The following is a 22,751-nucleotide window of genomic DNA, read 5'->3' as shown; positions in this document are numbered from 1 at the left end:
AGTGGCACAGGATAAACCAAATGTTCAAGATTAACCCCCTTAATGACCAGGCTATGTTTTGCGATGAGGCACTGTGTTGCTTTAGTTAACAATTGCACACTATAAACCAAAAAATAGTGATGATTTAAAAAAATAAATACATTTTTTTTACTTTTTGCTATAATACATATCCAAAAAAAAAAACGATTTTCTTCACCAGTTTAGGCCAATATATATTCTTATAAATAGTTTTGGTAAAAAAAATAAGCATATAATAATTGGTTTGCACAAAAGTTATAGCATCTACAAAATAGGGGATAGATTTTTCGTTTTTTTACTAGTAATGGTGGAGATCAGCAATTTTTAGCAGGACTGCGACATTGTGGTGGACAGATCGGACACTTTTGACACATTTTTGGGACCACTGAAATTTATACAGCAATCAGAGCTAAAAATAGCCACTGATTAATGTATAAATGTCACTGGAAGGGAAGGGGTTAACACTAGGGGGCGATCAAGGGGTTAAATGTGTGTCCTAGGGAGTGTTTCTAACAGTATGGGGATGTGCCTCACTGGGGAGGAGACAGATCGCTGTTTCTACTTGGTAGGAACCGACGATCGGTTTCTCCTCTCTTATCAGAATGGGGATGTGTGTTTACACACACACATCCCCATTCTGGTTCTCGTGCCTGCGATCACAGGTGGCCAGCGGTCATTGCGACCGCCAGCCATGAGCATCGGGTTCCCCCACTATGACTTTGCAGCAGGCATGCGCATTGGGTCCCCCCACTGTGCAGCGGGCATGCGCCCACTATCACCCTTAAAGGTGTCAAGGGGCAGGATCGTCACAGTATAATGACAGGGGCTGGTCGGTAAGTGCTTAAAGGCAAACTACAGCCAAAACCTTTTTTTTATTATTTTGGTTAGAGTAAGGGAGGGTTATAAACCCTGCCAGTTTTTTGCCAGCTGTGTCCCATTGGGGAGATTTACATTCACTTCCTGTCCCATAGCCAAAACAGGAAGTGACAAGAAATCCATGCAAATTAAGGAAATCCCTTGGGGCCCCCAGGTCACCAGAACTAGTGTCCCCATTCTATTTACCTTGCTTGTGGGACAACCCACAATTTTGGATTTTCTTTCACTTTAACTTTCAATGATGGTGGTAAGCAGAACAATGAAAGAGAGTTAATCGCCCTAATGAGGCCAAAGACAACAATAAAACCTAATATGTGTTCTAAACCATCTATAATCCTGGAAAACATTTCCTGTTGAGGGTACATCAGAGCAGGATTTGAAAAACCATATATCAATGATAGGTGGAGATCACTTCATCTACATTTTCTTAATGTGGGTACCACATGCCAGCCTCTTACTATAATCTCCTGATTTTGATACTCGTAATCAGTGCTTTCTTCGTGCAGTTTTTTAAATCCCTTAATTAAAATTGAACCCAGCTAAGAATGAGTTCTACTAATAGTTCTTATGCCGCGTACACACAATCGTTTTTCGGGATAAAAAAAAACGTTGTTTTTCAGCATGTCCAAAAAATTCAGTTTTTCCAACTTCATCATTAAAAACGATGTTGCCCCACACACCATCGTTTTTGAAAAATGATGAACAAAGCGCGGTGACGTACAACACGTACGACGGCACTCTAAAGGGGAAGTTCTATTCGCCTTTTGGCTGTTTTTAGCTGATTTCTTGTTAGTAAAAGACGATTCATGCTTTTTTGTCTGTTACAGCGTGATGAATGTGCTTACTCCATTATGAATGGTAGTTTTACCAGAACGAGCGCTCCCATCTCATAACTTGCTTATGGGCATGCGCGGGTTTAAAACGTCGTTTTTGCCGACACACGATCATTTTTAACAACACGAAAATCTACATTTTAAAAAACGACGTGAAAAAATGCAGCATGTTTGAATTTTTTTTGGTCGTTTTTCAGAAGCCGAAAAATGATGTGAAGCACACACATGATCATTTTAAATGACCTTTTAAAAAAACGTTGTTTTTTTTTCATGCTGAAAAACGGTCGTGTGTACGCGGCATATGATGGTGTAATTTGAGTAATAAAATTGGCAGTACAACATTTACATTGCCTAGCCTAGATTTTGAACACCATTGAAGCAGCTACCTAACTAAAGTCTCTTTAAGAAATATTATATTCCTGTGCATTAGCATCACTGTTCTGTACTTTGCTTTGCATTGTACAGACTTAAAAAATAGGCTTCTTAATTCAAGCAAATTTGTCATCAACTAAGCTGATTCCACAGAGGGAACAGATAAAGGTTTGCACTGTCTGCATCAGGAGAGACAAAAGGCAGAGCAGGATTTTCTGAAGATGAAGCGGGGAGTGTAGCCATGGTAGCACAGAGGAACATTACTCAATGTCTGCCTGATCAAGGTAGGTTCAAGCTGCACGTATTGTACTACAGTTGCCTGGAATGAAATGTAGATACACATGCTTAGAAACATTGTGTTAAGCCTTTGTTTTAAAATTCGAAGTAAACAATGGAAATTTCAAAAGAATGTTGCTGGATACTTCATAATAATGGATTTTATGCTCTACATTTTTTCCATTGGTTATACAGAGAGAAGCATTGTGGACAAGCCCTTCATCATTTTCCATTACAATCTATCATAGTATTAGCAACAACATATAAACTGTGCCCATTAAATTCTATTTTCTTATGTTTATTTGCAATTATTCAGTAGAAGATTTGGCCCCTACAAGCTTTGTCACAGCTCCAACCTCCAGAGAACCAGCTCTAAAGAAAAATGTATTATCATACCAAAAACACTGGCACAACTTTAGAAGATTATGTCTAATGGCACATCTGGCATATGGTGCTCTCCAGTCTACACACAGATAAAGTTCACAGCTTGCCCAATATAGCTCAGCCTGAAATATATCTCTGGTCAAGTAAACTTCAGCAACAAGCAGCATTTAATAAATCCCCGGTCCCCCTGAATGCAGAGTGTATTTGCAGCTGGTGATCTTGGAAATAGCATTTTTTTTCCTTTTGAGGCCAGTCATTACTGTATAAAGGACTAAAAACTGCATTGTCATCAACAACATTTTTGAAAAAAAAGCAATATTTTTTGCTATATTTAATAACCCAAACAAATATATATATAAAAAAAAAAATATTTTCCTCAGTTTAGGCAGATACATATTCTTCTACATATTTTTGGTAAAAAAAATCACAATAAGCATATATTGATTGGTTTGCGCAAAAGTTATAACGTATACAAAATAGGGGATAGTTTTATGGCATTTTTATTAATATTATTTTTTACTAATAATGGCAGCGATCTGCCCTTTTTATCGTGACTGCGACATTATGGCGGACACATCAGACTCTTTTGATGCTATTTTGGGACCAATGTCATTTATAAAGCGATCAGTGCTATAAAAATGCACTGGTTACTGTGTAAATGACACTGGCAGTGAAGGGGTTAACACTAGGGGGCGAGGAAGGGGTTAAGTGTGTCTTAGGGAGTGATTCTAACTGTGGGGGGGGGGCTGGGTTACAAGTGACATGACAGGGAGCAGTAGATCAGTGTCCTGTCACTAGGCAGAACTGGGAAATGCCTTGTTTACATAGGCATCTCCCCATTCCGCAGTTGAACTTGACATGATCGCGGGACACTGGTGGACATCGAGTCCGCAGGTCCCGCGTGCACGATCACGGAGCTCGCAGCAGGGGCGCGCCCGCATGGTGGCAAATTCAAAGGAACGTACAGGTACGTCCCTTTGCCCAGCTGTGCCATTCTGCCAACGTAAATCTACAGGCGGCAGTTGGCAAGTGGTTAGAGGGTAACTCCATGTTCGTGAAAAAAAAAGTTACAATTAAAAAAAAAAATTGTGTAGACAATTGTGACACAAGTTATATTGTAATTGAATGTTATTAAAGTTACCTTTCCCTTTCAATCTGCAGTGCTGTAATTTTCTGTAAAATGGCTACCTGGAGCAGATGGTACACAGATGGTGCACAGAATGCCCCCTGAAATGTAATTTTCTGCTTATGTGATTGGCTTATGGATTTTCCTAGAAGTCTGCAGTACGATACAAATAAGTTTTTGAGCATCTCCTGCAACAAAAAGGTATTTTTTTGTGAGAAATCACTTCTAAAGGGATGCAGACCCTGCAATTTTACTCATTGGAGCCCTGCAGGTACAGCAGCTGATTGACAATTATAAAACCACTGCCATATAGCTTTACTGAGCACATGGACACAGACAAACAGCTATTTCTTCAGAATAACAAAGCATAAGAATGTGAAACAAAGTTTATTAAAACCCTTGCAATGTACACAGATCACTGAGAATGTTTTGGGCACAAATGCCTGTAGGGGGTCTATATTGCTACTGGTTGCTGTCTTCAAAAGGGCCCAGTATTAATATAATATAAAAAATATTTTTACTAGGCCTTGTATTATCGACAATTGAACATTAAAGAAAGGTCAAAGTGATACTAAAGGTTCAAATGTAAAAAATAACAAACATGTTATACTTACTCCACTGTGCAGCTTGTTTTGCACAGTGGCGCTCTCAGCTCCTCCCCGCAATAGCTAACCCCCTCTGGGAAGCTCTGTCCCGAGGGGGTTACCTAGTGAGCACGCTCCTGTGTCATACACTCGGCATCCATTGTCGCCAAGTGTATGACTCGGTCCCGCCCCCTGGTGCACGCGTCATTGGATTTGATTGACAGTCAATGGCTGCGCTGCTATCAATCTATAAAAACGAAGAGCCGAGAAGGTTGGACAAAGATCGAGCGTGTTCGCAATGTGGGGTAAGTAAAACGGGGGTGCTGGGGGCCGGTAATTGTCAGATGTTTTTTACTTTAATGCATAGGATGCATTAAGGTGAAAAGAACATTTACAACCCCTTTAAGAATACAATACTTAGGGGGAGATTTACTAAACCTAGTGAAATCATAATCTGGTGCAGCTGAGCATGGTAGCCAATCAGCTTCTAGCTTTGGCAATAATCCTGGAAGCTGATTGGTTTCAATGCAGAGCTGCACCAGATTTTGCACTCTTCAGATTTAGTAAATAACCCCCTTAGTCTCTATATTCTGTTTTCAACTTTGTGCAACTCACTGGGGTAAAACATATCTGGAAAGCCATTGGGTTAAAAAATGTTACTGGATAATTACATATACATAAAGGGGTTGATTTACTAAAGGCACATAGACTGTGCATAGTTGCTACAAGACTTAGTAAATGAGGTAAAGCTTCACTTTGCAAAGAATACCCAATCACAAGCAAGGAAAATAGAAAGAAAAACTGCATTTTTTTCTTGCACATGATTGGATGACAGAAGTCAGCAGAACTTCTGCTCATTTACTAATCTTGGGAGCAATTGCCAAACAGCTACACAGTCTACTTGAGTTTAGTAAATCAACCCCATATTGTTTTAGCAAACATAATGCCATTCAGAGTTTACGGCATCTTTACTCTAGGTAGAAGAATATACTATTCAACATGCAGACTTATTTATGTCCATTATTCCACACTTTGGGCTTCAGATACTTTGATTTTGAAGGGCTGCTTACTGCAAAACAGCCATAAGGTATTATTAGTCATTTTGCATTGAAGGTGAATGTCTCATAGTAAGACAAGAAATAGATTGCACAACTTTGTTTTTATTTTATTTGACAACTGCTTTGCCTGTAAGAAACAAAGATCCAGAAAACAATTTATCATGTATCAAGGGTCAGTAAACTGAGTGACAATAGTCAGACAACCATATAACTCTGAAAACATAGAGATAATAACACACGCTTCAAGGATGGCAATCAGCATTGTGCTATAATAATGTATACTGTCAAACACATATTTGTTATAGATTAAGGCCACCTTTTAAAATAATAATAATAATAATAATAATAATAATAATAATAATAATAATAATAATAATAATAATAATAATTGCACATATAATTCCAGCAAAAAAAAGTGCAGTTATTTTTTATTTTTTTTTGCAAAGGAGCCTGCAAAGCATTGCAGCTACGATCAGTGGATCATAGGTGCAATGCAAGGTTCCTTCAGACTCTTCCACCAGCTCTATGTCCGCAACCAATGGATCCCAGGTGCAATGCCAGGTTCCTGCAGACTCTACCTTCAGTTCTTTGTCCATACCATGAAAAGGACTTACAGTTAGCAAACTGAATGGACTATGAGTGAGGTCAGAGCACTGCTGTACAGGGCCCAGGCCTAATCAGCTTCACAGGGGGACCCGGCAACGTTATAGTTAATTTCTGCTTAAATGAATACAATTATTTTGCTAAACCACACCCCCACTTCTACTTGCTTAGTAGGGTGTAATTATGTTTCCTTGGCCCTATCTGGTTAACAGGGGGGCCAGGAGGTAAGAGCAGAGGGGGGACTTCTTCCCATTTTTAGAGCACAGGCAGATGTTTGTCCGACCGTGTGTACACGGCCTCACTGTGAGAGACAATTTTATGTGTGTGTGTGTCTAATTTCTTTCCCTCCTGTTCCTGAGCTACTTATTCACTATATTGAAAAAAATATATATATTTTTTTCCTTAACATCTACCCTAAATCACATTGATAATTGCATATTGTACTTGTTTGTACCCTAAATACTGAAATCCACACTTTAAACTGAAATTTTGTAACTTTTGAAAATGCCAGTAAAAACTTTGACTACATTTTGGATGTTGTGCCAGTAATTTTCAATTTGGTAGATTGACAACACTGGGTGAGAGGGATCAATGTGCGTAATCTGTTGGCAGGGACAGTACACACACAACACACAGTGACGCTGACTACTCTGGAAGGAATGTACAACCCCCAGACACCCCAAGGACACTGTCTTATGATCATCATCATTATGATGATCACAGCACAGCAGGTGCTGACTTTGTTAATTGTACTGTGTGTTACAGACTGTAACACAGAACAAACATAACAAAGCCAGCACCCAACAGCCATGTGACACTGTGACAGAGCCATAGAGCACCTACTGTGCTGTGATCATCATAGTGATGATGATCATAAACATGAGATGTTACTTAACTTGTGTTGGATGGAGCAGTAAAAAAAAACACATCTGTGCCAGGTTTTTACTGCCCCCAGGCACTCCCCTTTAAGAACCTTTCACCCAAGTTTTCCAATTAGGTCCACCTAATGTGCGTCTGATTGAAAGCTTCATGTAAGTCTACAGGAGTTCAAGAAAAGGACTGCATCCTTTTCAATTTTTCAAGACCTAAACATGACAGATCAGAGGTAGCCTGATGTAAATGGACATGAGTCAGTTTACACCCGGCTACCCATAGAGCCATCACAAGTGCACCCCTGTCCGATGTGTGGTGTATGTGGACACAAACTGAATGGGTACGGATCGCAAAACACTGACATCTGCCCCAATTCAGTATGGAATGTGCTTACGGATCCCATGCTGAGTGGAGAAGCTTTGTTTAAAAGAACCCTAATGCTGAAGAGGCAGCGGAGGGGATATTACATATTCCAGAACAGCAATGCTTTTATTCCCACTGTCACCACCCACCATGTTGTCTGATCAACAAAGAGTGGGTGTGGTCGGTGGCAGGGTCAGGGGGCCCTGCCAGGTAGGCTGTACAGGCCCCCATTATTTCTAACAGCGGCCCTGATTGTGGGAATCACTGCACTTGTGTTTCATTGAGAACTCCAAGCCCATCTGCCAAGGTGGGACTTGCAGTTCATTTATTCACAGAATGGGATGGGGTTTTGGATTTTCATGTACGCTCGAAATATGGGTATAATGGTGCACAAATGTTTTTGTGCATTTTGGTGTGTTCTTATTTCAATTGGCTGCAACAATTGTAAAATTGTTTTTATATTCTGCAGGAACACGTGTAACATCTCACACACTCTCGTAGCGCATACTGTAGGTAATAACTGAAAATATGAGCAGGGAGAAATATTACACTGTCATTTTTGGCCTCCTTTTGAAAAATGCTAGGTGCTTGATTGTCCCGTGACGTCAATACTTCCTGAGACAGCAACCTGGAGGAAGCATGCAGAAAATAGGCAATTAGGGATGATTATGGTTAACTGTTAATAAATAGGGACATGAACGGACATGAACTAAATGGACTATCATTAAATGCAGATCAACGGTCACACCTTCGCTCTGCATCCCTTAGGATACCTTTGTGATATCTGAATGCCTATACTTGAATCTACTTGATGCCTATACTTGTAAACCCTTTACAACCACTTTAACCTACAGGTAAGCCTGGATTAAGGCTTACCTGCACGGTATAGGAGATATTTGCAAATCACCATAGGGCGATTTCTCCTGCGCATGCGCCAGATTTAGAAAGGGCACGCTGTGCCGTTTCTATCTCGGGTCATGCCATTAAAGGCGGCTCCCACACACATGCGCGGGAATGACGTCACACGACGTCACACGACTCCGGCCAGTCACAGTGCCTGACTTTGCGGCCCCGAAAGGAAGAGGGGTGAAGAATGGCCGGGCACATTGTTGGCTTCTCCTGCAGGTAAGTGTTACATAATGGGCTACTATGCAATGCATAGTAGGCCATTATGCTTTATCTTTACAGGGAAACAAAGAGGAAGTAAGACCCATCAGGGTTTACTTCCTCTTTAACATAAGTACTTAATATCTGAGAGTCATAACATAAGTATACTTATACTTATACTTTACTTTACTATCACACAATTCCTGGCTCACAAAATTACCTACATTTTAATTGTTCCTAATGTAGTTATACATGGGCAATGTGATATAAAACTTAAAGCCAGTAAAGTATTTTCAAAGAATTGTTGTTCAGTCGCGTTGGGTTCTTTTTTTGTCCTCTCAGATAATACAGTTGGCAATCATAGTAAGCATAATGAAAAATCAAAGTACTGTAATTTCTAAAGCATTTTGTTTCACTGGCTATTTTGATCTTTTGCTGTTATAAAAGACAAGTGGAAGGCGCTGCACTGAAGAAATAGGTATATTATATTTATTGAAGGTATAGCCCAGTCAGAATAGCACATTATGTGTATTATTACAATTGCAGACAAAATGAAAGAGATAAGAACGGCCTGATTCAATAAATGCGTACAGAATACAAATGCTTTTATTTGTCTCCTGCTGTATAAAGCCTAGATGAAGGGGGAGCAGTGAAAGGACCACTTCGGAAGATGAAGAGCAAAAATAGGATTTTTTTGTACTCACCATAAAATCCTCTTCTTTGCATTCATTGGGGGATATAGCTCTGCTTTAGATCATAACCTGCTGGGATGTTCCTCCAATGGATAAAACAAAAAATAGGATTTTCACTCAATCATAAAACTCCTTTTTCTGCATTCAATGGAGAGCACCTTCCAATACGTAATCATCTAAAGTAGAGCCATGTCCTCCAATGAATGAGAGAGACATTTTTAGTCACATGTGTCACATCTCTCAAAAAGCAAATTGCAATCTGGGTACTTTCTGAGTATTTTATTTAATCAACATGATGTTTCCAAAGAGCAGTAATAAGATAGAACAGACATTGACAAAGTGATTTTCAATACTAACTCTGCAATTACTACCAGACCTATTATATACAAAGTATAGGGGTTGACTTACGAAAACTGGAGAGTGTGAAATCCGGTGCAGCTCTACCAGAAACCAGTCAGCTACCATTTTTTTTTTGTCAAAGTTTAATTGAACAAGCTGATTGGCTACCATGTACAGCTTCAACAGATTTTGCACTTTCCAGTTTTATTAAATAAACCCCATAATGTATTGTGTGTATTTATTTTTTTGAATTTGGCGCCGATCTCCACCCCGTGCGTTGTAACGGAGCTCGGCGGCACACGGGCACTGTGTGAATCGAGTGAGGAGACAGCTCGATCACACAGCGGGCAGGCATCGCAGGATACAGGGACAAGGTAAGTAATTCCCTGCCTGTGGACACTGCGAGGCAATCCTGAGTCTGGCTCGGGGTTACCGCTTTTGGTTCTGAAATTCCACCGCAAGCCAGACTCTGGAATACCACTGAGGGGGTTAAAACAATCAACCGAGCTGGCCTGGAACTAGTTCTATTCCACATTTTCACGGCTCTTACCGTGAAAAAGCATTTATGTTAAACCTTTTTTTCTTTAGACGTAAAGAGTGCTCCCTTGTCCTGTGTAATGACCTTACAGTGATTAAGTCTACACGAAATTTACTATTTGGACCACCTATGCATTTATACATGTTGATTATATCCCCACCTTAATCGCCTCTTCTCAAGAGAGAATAAATTCATTTAATCGAATCTTTCCCCATAGCCAAGCTCCTCCATGCCCCTCATCTGCACTTTCTTCAGTTCCCCAATAGCCTTTTTGTGAACTGGGTTGACTCGTCTAACGCCATCTTTTATCTGTAATAGGTGCTCATTATAAAAGGTAATAGTTGGGCTGATTTACTAATGGAGTTGAGAATCTCCCACACAAATGGATAATTATTGAATAATTATGTGAATATTCACTTAAATTATCCAATAATGTGCAGATGAAAAAAATTAAACAGGAATTTGCTTTTCACATGACTGGATAATTGCGGTGGATATTCCCAACTCTTTTAGTAGATCAGCCTCACTGTCTCTACATGTTAATAAAAGGCCTACCAACCATATACTCCGAGAAGGTGTATAGGTTAGTTTCTGAAAAATTAAGTGGGAGGTTTAAAGTTGGGTTCACACTGTCATGCTGCATTAGTGCTTAGGCCTTAACATGTGTTGCTCTAAAGCAGCATTCCTTTAACGCGCATAATGTTACTACAGCATGGCAGTGTGAATGGGAGCCTAAATCTGTATTTGTAATAATAATTAGTTTATTTTCTAATTCCAAAAGAGGGCTTATTTAGAAAAGTCTCTTGCAGAGAATACAATGTTCTGTAACTTCAAGTATATACTGTACTGGCTTTAATATTGTATTGGCAAATTCATTTACATGTAAAGGTACAGGTCATTTACAGGTATATAAACATTATACATTTCACAGAAAAGTTTGGAGAGTAGAAACATTTTTTTTAACAGGAAATGGAAGGGTAATAGGAAAATCTCATTATTAAGTTCTTTTTTTTTCTGGAAAAAAAGTATTAGTTCTATAATACTTAGTACTATAGAGCTGTATAATTAATTTGATAGGAGTCATGGACAGTTGACACCTTCTTGAAAACCTACACAGTAGATGCACCTTTGTCACTGATTTATTATGCTGTGACTTCTTTGGCTGAAGAATGCTTTTAAAAGTTCTACATATGTATAAAACCCGGTACACATGTACTGTAAGTTTGCCAGTTCAGGAGAACCATGTACCACTGAGGCCTTGTAAACACGGTCGGACAAAACCGATGAGAATGGTCCGACGGACCGTTTTCATCGGTTCACCTCTGAAGTGGCCGTACGGCCTGATATGTGTACACTCCGTCAGTCCAAAATCCGATCGGGTCAGAACGCGGTGACGTCAAACACACGACGTGCTGAATAAAACGAAGTTCAATGCTTCCAAGCATGCGTCGACTTGATTCTGAGCATGCGTGGGTTTTGAACCGATGCTTTTCTGTACTAACCATCGGTTTGGTCCGATCGGGCAGCGGTCCATCGGTTCGGTTTTGAAGCATGTTTTAAAATTTTGGACCGAAGGAAAACAGACCCATAGTCTATACACACGGTCGGTTTGGTCTGATGAAAATGAACTTCGGTTCATTCTCATCGGACCAAACCGACCTTGTGTACGGGGCCTGACTGTTCAACAGAAGTCGGTCTAATGACAATGACAATGACAATAATGACAATAAGAACGGTCTTATTGGAAAACCAGAATTTGATCAGCACTTGCAGCCAATGGCCGTAAGCATTGATTAGTATATTCTTACCAGGAAAGTTGTCAGAAAAAAAAGACACAGATCCCTGCATCAACATCATTTTCATTGATGCATTGGTCTGTTCTACCCACTGATTGAAGGAAAAAAACTGTACATGTATACCCTGGTTTAGAGAAAGGACTCCAATTTCCATAAGCTTGGAGTTACACCTTAAATGCCCCAAGCATGCAAATTTCATTGACAATAATTTTCGTCTTCATCACGTGCTGGAGTCTCTCCAGCCATGGCTCACAGTTATAACTATTAAAAAGGAACCAAGCAACCTATGCAGGTGCCTTTAACAGGGTGTATAACCTTCTATAACAACAAACAGTGAACAGTTGTACATCTATTGCCATTGCATTTCTCATACAACTACAACTATGGGTGTTCAGAGGATTTATCTGTTACATACTGTATACATAACTTCTCTTAGTTGGTAGACTTATCTTTTTGCAGAATTTTTGTTGTAAAGATACAGAGTTTAATTAGGGCCAGCAAAACATGTTTGGGTCTACATCTATACCTCCTTTGCATGTCTAGTTCAGGGTCAAGTAGAATAAATAATCCTGGGCTTGAAACATTCACTTTTATGTAAATTGCATACTGTAAGTGACATTCAGTGGTTTGTTTAGAATGTACATATTATGACCATTATTAGTTCAGTAATGTTTTACATTTCTACAGATTAGTGGTCTAAGAAAGCAGACAGACATGTGTCTGACATAATATATTTTCTACTTACCACAAGTGAGAGGGGCCGTTTCCAAGCAACAACACCAATCAGTCCAGACAAGAGTACCTAAGAAGAAAGGAGAAATGTCAGCAAGTCAATTCTTCTATCTATACACACAGCTACAAAGCATTCACTATGTACAGTTCTAATAACAAAGTATTGTGTATTTAGATGAAACGTTCTCATAAATACATGCAGATAACTGCTGATGAACTGTTCAGTTATACCATTATTCCACATGGATGGCTCAAAGTGAATTGGTAAAGGGCTTCCTTAGTACGAGGCATGTCCAGAACCCCAAAACTAGCTAGACTGTGTTCTACAATGCTTAAAAATCACTAGACCGGGGGCGCATGCGCGGCGCGACTCTGGACGGATGCAGCTAGTGTGAGCTCCGTCTATCCAGGAGAGCCAGGCACGAATCCCGGGGCCATCCGGCAGCGAATTGAGCCCAAAACTTACACTTGCAATAAGGGGCGCAAACGCCGCTCCCATCACACAATAACTAACTATCTCCTAGACCTGGAGAGAAGGATGTCTCAAGATGGCGCCGGCCACCATGCGGCCTCCACCAACGGCTCCTCACAGGCTTCTTCCCGGCTCTCTACTAATAGTGAGTACCCTCAGCCTCTCTCAAAGGCAGATCTGGATGCTAGCCTTACTGCAATATATGAGAAATTAGTGGGTAAACTGGAGCATGAACTGCACAAAACCACCAGTGCCCTTACACATGAAATTGCTAGTATTGGAGGCCGCACTGACATTCTGGAAACAAAACATGATGAACTAGCCCTTGCACACAATGATCTAAGAAAAGATTATGAGTTACTGGCTGACAGTTTCTCTTTTATGCAAGCACACATAGAAGATTTGGACAACAGAAACAGACGCAATAACATAAGAGTGCGTGGTATCCCAGAATCGATCGTCGATCTTAACCAGACAATCATTAAGTTGTTCCACAATCTAGTACCGGACAAACCAACGTCCGCATTTGCTTGTGACAGGCTGCATAGGGCACTGCGCCCCAAACCAACTCCTGATAAACCTCCTAGAGATGTAATAATGTGTTTAAAAGATTATATCACTAAAGAAGACATCATGAGGGCTTCCAGAAACACCCCAAATATAATCCTGGACGGAGTTAAATTGCAGATCTACCCTGATATTTCTCCAGCGACCCTTGATCGCAGACGTAGGATGAAGGAAGTCACAAACGTATTGCAATCAGCCAGAATTAAATACAGATGGGGTTTCCCTTTTAAACTTTCCATCATGCATAATGGCACTACTCACACTGTATACAACGTAATCGAAGGAAAAGATCTGCTGATCAAATTAGGCCTATTGGAACCAGATCCCCAGCGCCGCTTCCCTGCGACCCCAAGATCTTCTCCCATTTGGTCCACCCCATCATCTAGACGCAGTCAAAGAGATCAGAGGGACCAAAGAAGATGGATCCAACACCCCATCCTTGATCAAGCAAAATAAAAGATTATGACAGTTCGAGTTTTTTCGAGCATTTTTGACACTATATCTTTCTTTTTGCTTTTGTTTTTTCATTCTTTGCTCATTTCTCAGGCCTCCGTTCTTTTTTCAGATTTTTCATGTTTTTCTGACATCTTTTAAGTCGTGTAGGCTGGTAACACTTAACCATTCGTGCAAGACAATTCCCCCCCCCCTCCCCCCCTTTTATTTTTATTTGTGTTTTTGTTGTTTTTCCCCTTTTTTTTTTTTTTTTCTCTCTCACCCTTCTATCTAGGTATCTACATGGTGTGGTAAACACCCCCAGGTATATTCATCAGGACAACCCCCCCATTGCACAGTATCACCGAAACTGAAGGCAAATGGACTGCCTAGAATTGAATAACCGAACTTTATACCCTGATTGGGGAGTCTCTTATTCCATGAACAGCCCAATCGGCTTCCTTACAAGCCGCTCTACATGGCAGGTTTGCACCCCCCACTAAATGGGGGCTCCCCTCCTCCTTCCACCTACCCTAGTGCCTATATACATATACTTATATATAGCTTATTTGCTGATGTTAAGTCTATTATACTGTGTCAGGTCTTTCTTTTTACAATTCATTATTAATGATTTTGTTGATATCTCCCCCCCCCCTCCCCCCAATTTTTCATCCCCCCCCCCTTTTTTTTTTTTTTGGACTTGCCTATACCTACCCGGTCTCACATATACTGAAACTCTCTCTAGGTCGTTACCTTATATATTTTGTTATTAGTTATGTTTATATGAAGTACAAACACATGCACATAACTGTTATTGCCAGACTAGCTATCCTTACACATTGCCTGGCTCATCCGCCGTTGCTGGATTGTTCCCCATTCCCCCTGCTCGGCACACGGGCTTCCCTGATTTCTGGGCTTGTCCGCTGGCCCTGCTGGTGGAAATTGGACTTGGTTGTCCACTTTCATTTTTGACTGAACCAAGGGACCCCCTGTCCCTTGGTCCCTTCGTCTGGCACTTTTAAGCTGTCAGCTTTTTTTTGCCCTTATGGCACCTCATTATAAAGTTTATTTTTCTGGAAGACTTCCTACTCTCCCAATGCAATACTATTTCAATTTTGTAATTTACAGCATACAATGTCTATATCTGTTATGCACTACCATCTCCCCTCTATTATTAGGAGTTCTGCTAATGTCTACTGCACTTAATATTTTTGATGTTTATCATTTATTAAATTCCAACCCTTTTTTCCCCGAGCCCCCCTTTAATCTCCCCTTACTCACGCAGTGCCCCCCCTTTTTATTTCCGTAACAATGGGACTAAAAATGTTTTCTCATAATGTCCAGGGCTTTAACTCCCCTAATAAACGTAAGAAGGCTTTTAGACATTATAAGAGATTGGGTGCAGACATCATTTTAATGCAAGAAACACATTTCTCAGAAGCCAATCACCCCCAATACTTTGATAAGTCCTTCAATCAACTACACTACACCACATTCTCTAATAAGTCTCGTGGTGTTGCAATTTTTATCAGAAACACAGTGATTTTCGAACTACAGTCTGTCTTCAAAGATGCAGAGAGTAGATATATTATTCTGAAGGGCAGCATTAACAGACGTAAAATAACAATAGCTTCATTATACGCCCCAAATGACGCCCAAACCTCTTTCTTTAAGAAATTTTTTGATACGCTTGACCAATATGTATCCCCCCATATGATTATAGGAGGAGACTTTAACCTTGCCGCGCACCCCGCACTAGACAGAAATAAAACATCTCCCTCTTCTAAAGCCTTTACCAAAACCATCAACAGTTTTCTTAATAAATCTCAATTAATTGACTCCTGGAGAGCTCACAATGTCGGAGTTAGGGCATACACACACTATTCTCACCCTCACGACTGTTTCTCCAGACTAGACTACATTTTCTGCACTCCTATTCTTTTGGCCAACTCTTCTAAAGCCACAATCCATCCCTGCCCATGGTCTGACCATAATATAGCAGCATTTGAGACTTCCCAAATTGGATTAGCCCCAACCACCTTCAAATGGCGTCTCAATGATTCTCTGCTTTCGGACCCCTCTTCCCACCAACAAATTAAATCCCACATAGAAGACTATTTTCGAGAGAATGTCCCTGGAGAGGTGCTCCCCACTTCCATCTGGGCCGCCCATAAAGCGGTCTTGAGGGGGCATATTATAAACATAGCTGCTATTAAGCACAAAGCCAAACTCACTGACATTAAATGTCTTACCAGAGAATTAAATGACTTGTATAACAAATTAAACTCCTCCCCCTCACCATCTCTGTCCGATCTCATTCAATCTAAACGCCAAGCCCTTAACACGTTACTCTCAGAAGACACTGAAAAATCTATCAGATTCTCCAAAGCCAAATTTCTCCTACAGGGCAACTCGGCCTCGGCTATGTTTGCCCGTAAACTGAATCATGATACTAAACCTCCCCATGTATACAAATTAAGAAACCAAAGGGGTAATTATGTTACCCATCCTCAAGATGTTCTCCAGATTTTCACCTCATTCTATAAGGACCTCCTCTCTGGTCCCCAAACCCACCCCAACCCGTCTTCTTTAGCCTGGCTAAATTCTTTACACCTTCCTAAACTCGATGACGCTCAGATTTCATCTTTAAATGAACCTTGCTCTGAATCTGAGATCGCGGATATCATTAAATCCATTAAGTCATCAACAGCCCCTGGCCCAGATGGCTTCACAGCCATTTACTATAAAAAATTTGCCCCTCTATTAGTGCCCAGCCTTACAAAACTATTCAACCATGTCCTCCAGGTGGGACACTTCCCTGAGGACATGCTGCTGGCTAACCTTTCCCTAATACCTAAACCCCAAAAGGACCATTCTCTCCCTCAAAACTTTCGTCCAATTTCGGTCCTTAACAATGATCTTAAATTATTCGGTAGACTGCTTGCAAATAGATTGTCCTTGGTGATCACCTCCCTCATTCACGTAGACCAAACAGGCTTTATCCCAGGTAGACAAATTGTCGACAACATCAGATTGGTCACTAACATTATACAAGACGCCAACCTACACTCCCGCCCCTTATGCCTACTTAGTCTGGACATCCATAAGGCATTCGACTGTGTAAACTGGTCGTACCTCAATCATCTTCTCCCGAAGTTCGGCATCTCGGAAAAATTTATACATGGATTTAATGCTCTCTACCATCTTCCCAAGACCAGAATTAGGATTCCTGGTAGTAATTCTGACTTCTTTCCCCTTAGCAGAGGCACCAGACAGGGTTGCCCCCTTTCCCCCCTCCTTTTTGCCTTAGCCATAGAGCCTCTTGCTCACGCCATTAGACATAACCCTAACATCCAGGGCTACCGTAAAGAACCACATCAATTTAAGCTTAGTCTGTATGCTGACGATGCCCTCCTATTCTTGACAGAACCACATACCTCTATCCCTAATCTTTTGTCAGTACTCAAATCATTCCATAAACTCTCTGGCCTGTATATCAGCACCAACAAATGTTCCATTCTCCCAATCAACTGCCCCCCTGATCTTATTTCCCTGATGAAACAAAACTTTAACTTTATATGGCCACATTCATCGTTTAAATATCTTGGCGTTCAGATCACAACATCACACAACTCACTGTACAAATCTAATTACCTACCCTTATTCTCCCATATCAGCGCCTTAATTAAGGTATGGTCCTCCTATCATATCTCCTATCTCGGTAGGATCTGCGCTTTTAAGATGACCATCCTCCCGAAGCTACTATACTTCTTCAGGGCACTACCAATCAACGTACCTAAATCCCGCCTAGAAACCCTCCAAAGAGAAATTAATAAATTTATTTGGAATGATAGGAAACCCAGATGCAGCTACTCTCTTATGCACAGACCCCAACCTAGAGGAGGTCTTGGCCTACCAAACTTATGGTATTATTTTCTAGCTGCTAAGTTAACACAACTGACACAATGGTTTTCCCCTTATGAGGATATCCCATGGCTCCGCTTCGAATCACTCTCGATACAGCCCCTAAACCTTAAGGGTATTCTGTGGTCCAGGGTAACACCACACCATGTTCTCTCCAGAAAAAATATAATTGTAGCACAGATGCTGCAACTTTGGAGGAGGATATGTGATAAGCATAATCTCGCTTCTCCAACTCCCCCCCTTTCGACTTACCTAGGTGACCCCAGGTTCCCTCCCGCCTTCCCAGACAAGTCCCCATTCAACGACTGGATTGCTAATAACCTTACTACATTAAAATCACTCACCTTCAACTCGTCATTCCTTTCTTTCTCCTTCTTACAAGATAAGTACAAGCTCTCCCCTTCTCACCTCACTCAATACTCCCAAATCAAGGAGTTTTTTGAAAAATATTTTTCCACTCATATCTCCCCCCCTAGCACCCTATTTGAACAGGTTTGCTCCTCCTGCCCTAGGGACAAAGGCTTAATATCCTCCTTCTACAACTTCCTAAACTCCTTATTTCAACCAGATAAATCAGGCCCAATGCTACGCTGGGAACTAGAACTTAATTGCTCCTTCCCAGTTGACCAGTGGTCAGTTATGATAGAAAATCTTAGAAAAAGTAATCGTGCGGCCGCCTTTAGAGAAACCCCTTTAAAGATTTTCACCAGATGGTATATGACCCCGGCTAAAATTCACTCCTTCTACCCTAATACCTCCCCAAACTGCTTCAGAGGTTGCCCCGAGGTTGGCAACTACTTCCACATCTTTTGGGAATGTAATTTATTGAAACCCATATGGCTAGAACTGGTAAATAGACTTGAAAGTATCCTCAAGAAAAAAATCTCCCTTACCCCACAAATATGTCTACTCTATTCCACGGTCCCAGATGTTCCCCCTCCATGTAACAGATTGATTCATTCATTCATCAGTGCTATACAGTGGATGATCGCCTGTAACTGGAAATCTCAAACCCTCCCATGGCCCCAAGTGTTATCTAGAATGGAATCTATCAGACTCTCAGAACGTATCCACCACACCTTATACGATAGCATGCATATTTTCTCCAACAAATGGCTATATTGGTCCTTGCCCCCCTGAAAAATATCCCCACCATCTCAAAATATTGGATATGTGCACCATCCGCTTTTCCACTGGTCTGGCTGTCTTTTTGCTAATCTCGTATACATGCCTTGCCTCTAATGTATTATTCTCGTCTTGATTATGTACACAAATCATTCCCCCCCCCTTGGCATACCTCTTCCACTCCTACCCTCATCTCATTGTATTGCATTTCTTGTATCATTCCTATCCCAATGCATTGTTTTGTACCATTTTACTTGTCTTCCAAATAAAACCTTTTTTGAAAACGAAAAATCACTAGACCACTTGCATCTGTCTGCTAGGCTCCAGAGAAGAATTGGAACATGCATTTTTATCATATAGAGCTCACTTAACCTCATTAGATTTGTCTCTATGCTCTATGGGCCAGATTCTCGTATCCTGGCGTAAAACTATGCGGGCGTAACGTATCTCGTTTACACTACGCGGCCGCAAGTTTTACGGGCAAGTGCTTGATTCACAAAGCACTTGCCTGTAAAGTTGCGGCGGCGTAGCGTAAATCCTCCGGCACAAGCCCGCCTAATTCAAATGATCCAGGTAGGGGGCGTGGATCATTTAAATTAGGCGCGTTCCCACGCCGATCGTACTGTGCATGCGCCGTCCCTAAAATTTCCTGACGTGCTTTGCACTAAATGACGTCGCAAGGACGTCATTGGTTTCGACGTTAACGTAAATGGCGTCCAGCGCCATTCACGGACGACTTACGCAAACGACGTACATTTTTAAATTTTGACACGGGAACGACGGCCATACTTAACATTGGTTGCCCCTCATATAGCAGGGGCAACTTTACGCGTCGCAAATGCTACGGAAACGTCGTAACTTTACTGCGTCGACCGCACGTACGTTCGGGAATCTCGCGTAAATAGCTAATTTGCATAGACGACGGGGAAAACGACATCGGCGACACCTAGCGGCGCGAAAAAAAATTGCATCTAAGATCTGACAGCGTAAGAGCCTTACGCCTGTCAGATCTAATGGATATCTATGCGTAACTGATTCTAAGAATCAGTCGCATAAATACGCCAGGCCAGATTAGGACTTACGAAGGCGCAAATGGCGTTGCGCCGTCGTAAGCCCTTTGAGAATCTGGCCCTTAATGTCATTCCTTCCCATGGCATAGCACACCGTACTTGCACTACTCCAGAGAATGACTCCTTTGCTTCACAAATCCAATACGCACAGTGGAACAAACAACCCCCTAGTGGACCTTCCAACTAGCATTCTTTCTCATTCTCCCATCAACTCAAGAGTCATGACCCATACACACGATCGGATTTTCCGATGGCCTAAAATCCGATGGAATTTTTCGTCGGAATTCCATTCAAGCTGTCTTGCATATACACTGTCAGACCAAATTCCGAACGTCCAAAACGCGGTGACGTAAAACACTAGGATGAGATGAGAAAGATGAATTTCAATGCTTTCGAGCATGCGTCGACTTGATTTTGTGCATGCATGTGTTTTTTCTCCGTCGGAGTTGCACACAGACAATAGGAATTTCCTATTGTTTTTTTTCCATCGGAAAAAAATAAAACATGTTCTATTTCTAAACACCAATGGAAAAAAAGTCTGATGGGGCCCACACACGATCAGCATTTCTGATGAAAAAAGTCCATCTGACTTTTTTCATCGGAAATTCTGATCGTGTGTACGCGGTATCAGGCTTTGTCCCCAAGATCCTCTCTCAGGATGGATTTCCTCTCACCAACTTGGTACCACTGCCTCTATTTCACTGGGTAATCTTACAAGATAGTCTCTTTCACAAGGCAGTTTCCTACGGTATATACTTTCAAAAAGTAGTCTCACGGGACAGGCCAATGTCTCTCACAGGACAATTTTTCTCATAGGGCACTGTCATAGAGTGGTCTTTCTATCACAAGGTTCTCTGGCATAACCCTCTCATACTGGTCTCTGTATCACCAGGAAGTCCCTTACATGGTACTGCAACCAATGCCAGCACACATACCTTTCACCTCAGCGGGTGTACAGCTTGCAGTGACACCACCGACTTTAATGCAAGGAATGACCAGCACTACAGTAGCAGTGATTATTTACTACTACCGGAGAGCTGGCCATTCGACGCACTTCACATGGCACCATCACAGAGACACCCTCACTAAATTGTGACATCATCTATTGATACGCCGCGTAACTTCTAGTTTGCTCCGGCGTATCTTTGTTTTGTATCCACAAAACAAGATACGCCTGAAGCTGGGCTAGATCCGACTGGCGTACGTCTTAGTACGCCGTCGGATCTAAGGTGCATATTTACGATGGCCGCTAGGAGGCGCTTCCGTCGATTTCCACGTCGAGTATGCAAATTAGCTAGATAAGCGAATCCACAAACGTACAGCCGGCCGGTGCATTTTGTTACATTGTTTCCGTAAGGCTTTTTTCGGCGCAAAGTTACCCCTGCTATATGAGGCGTACTCAATGTTAAGTATGGACGTCGTTCCCACGTTGAATTTTGAAAATGTTACGTTGTTTGCGTAAGTTGTTCGCGAATAGGGCTTTGCGTAGAATTACGTTCACGTCAAAAGCATTGGCTTGTTGCGGGTTAATTTGGAGCATGCGCACTGGGATACCCCCACGGACGGCGCATGCGCCGTTCAAAAAAAACGTCATTTACGTCGGGTCAAGTTAAATTAACATAAAACACGCCCACATCTTTAACATTTGAATTCCGCGCCCTTACGCCGGCAGATTTACGCTACGCCGCCGTAACTTTAGAGGCAAGTGCTTTGTGAATACAGCACTTGCCTCTCAAAGTTGTGGCGACGTAGCGTTACTACGATACGCTACACTGGACTAAAATTACGATCCGCTACGTGGATCTGGCCCATTGTGTGTGGTTTACAAGGTTTTTGTAGGATTCTGGAACTCCCAGTGGCATATAGAAATAGCTTTATTTAATATGAATTGTACTTGCAATCTCTTTGACTATATATTAGGCATTAATATATATTAGTCATTAATGGTGGTAGTGTTGATAGAACACAGTTATTACTCATTGCCGTATATAAGGTACACTGTGGTTTGCTTATCAAAGTGTCTCTCTCTCTGTTTTTGCATATAAGACAATTTGATTGAGATCTGTACTAGAAAATTACAATTGTAGAACAAATGATTGAATGTGAGTGGTATAATGATACATACAGCTCTCATCTGAGAAGTAAATTTTTCTTGATCAGAGTTTTTCATTAAACTAGCTCATATATACTTGTTTTGCCTGCACCATCAGTTATAGATTTGGTCACAAGACATTTTCAAAATAAGCCATGTTTATTTTCTGTTATTTTGAAGGTGAACATTTATATCTGCTGTTATTAAAGCATAAACTTAAAGCGGTGGTTCACCCATAAAAACGACTTCCCCCTATTACACTGCCCCCCCGCATTACAATACGAATATGCCATTAATTTTTTTTTGGCTGCTGTACATACCTGGGTACAGCTATTCACCCGTGTCCTCCGGGTTGCGAGTCCCGTGGGAGTGGGCGTTCCTACCATGGCGGTGATTGACGTTTTGACTAAAAAATGAGCTCCCCCCCGTCGCGTAAGCCGCGTCACGACTGGCGAAAAGAGCCGAACTGCGATGCGCAGGCGCAGTATAGCGTCGACTT

General features: G+C 41.4%; 1 protein-coding gene across 1 annotated transcript in view; it reads right to left on the bottom strand.

Annotated features, from left to right (window-relative positions):
- The window catches only part of FAM189A1 (family with sequence similarity 189 member A1), a 928,350-nt gene that overhangs the window by 563,248 nt on the left and 342,351 nt on the right, over positions 1-22,751 (bottom strand). Inside the window, exon 2 of the mRNA XM_040342809.1 lies at positions 12,584-12,640. Within this exon, the coding sequence (XP_040198743.1) occupies positions 12,584-12,640 (57 nt within the window). The remainder of the gene's footprint in view (positions 1-12,583; positions 12,641-22,751) is intronic.

Source organism: Rana temporaria, chromosome 3, assembly GCF_905171775.1.
Source record: "Rana temporaria chromosome 3, aRanTem1.1, whole genome shotgun sequence".
In the NCBI taxonomy this organism is placed as follows: Eukaryota; Metazoa; Chordata; class Amphibia; order Anura; family Ranidae; genus Rana; species Rana temporaria.
This window is presented reverse-complemented; position numbering and strand designations above follow the sequence as displayed.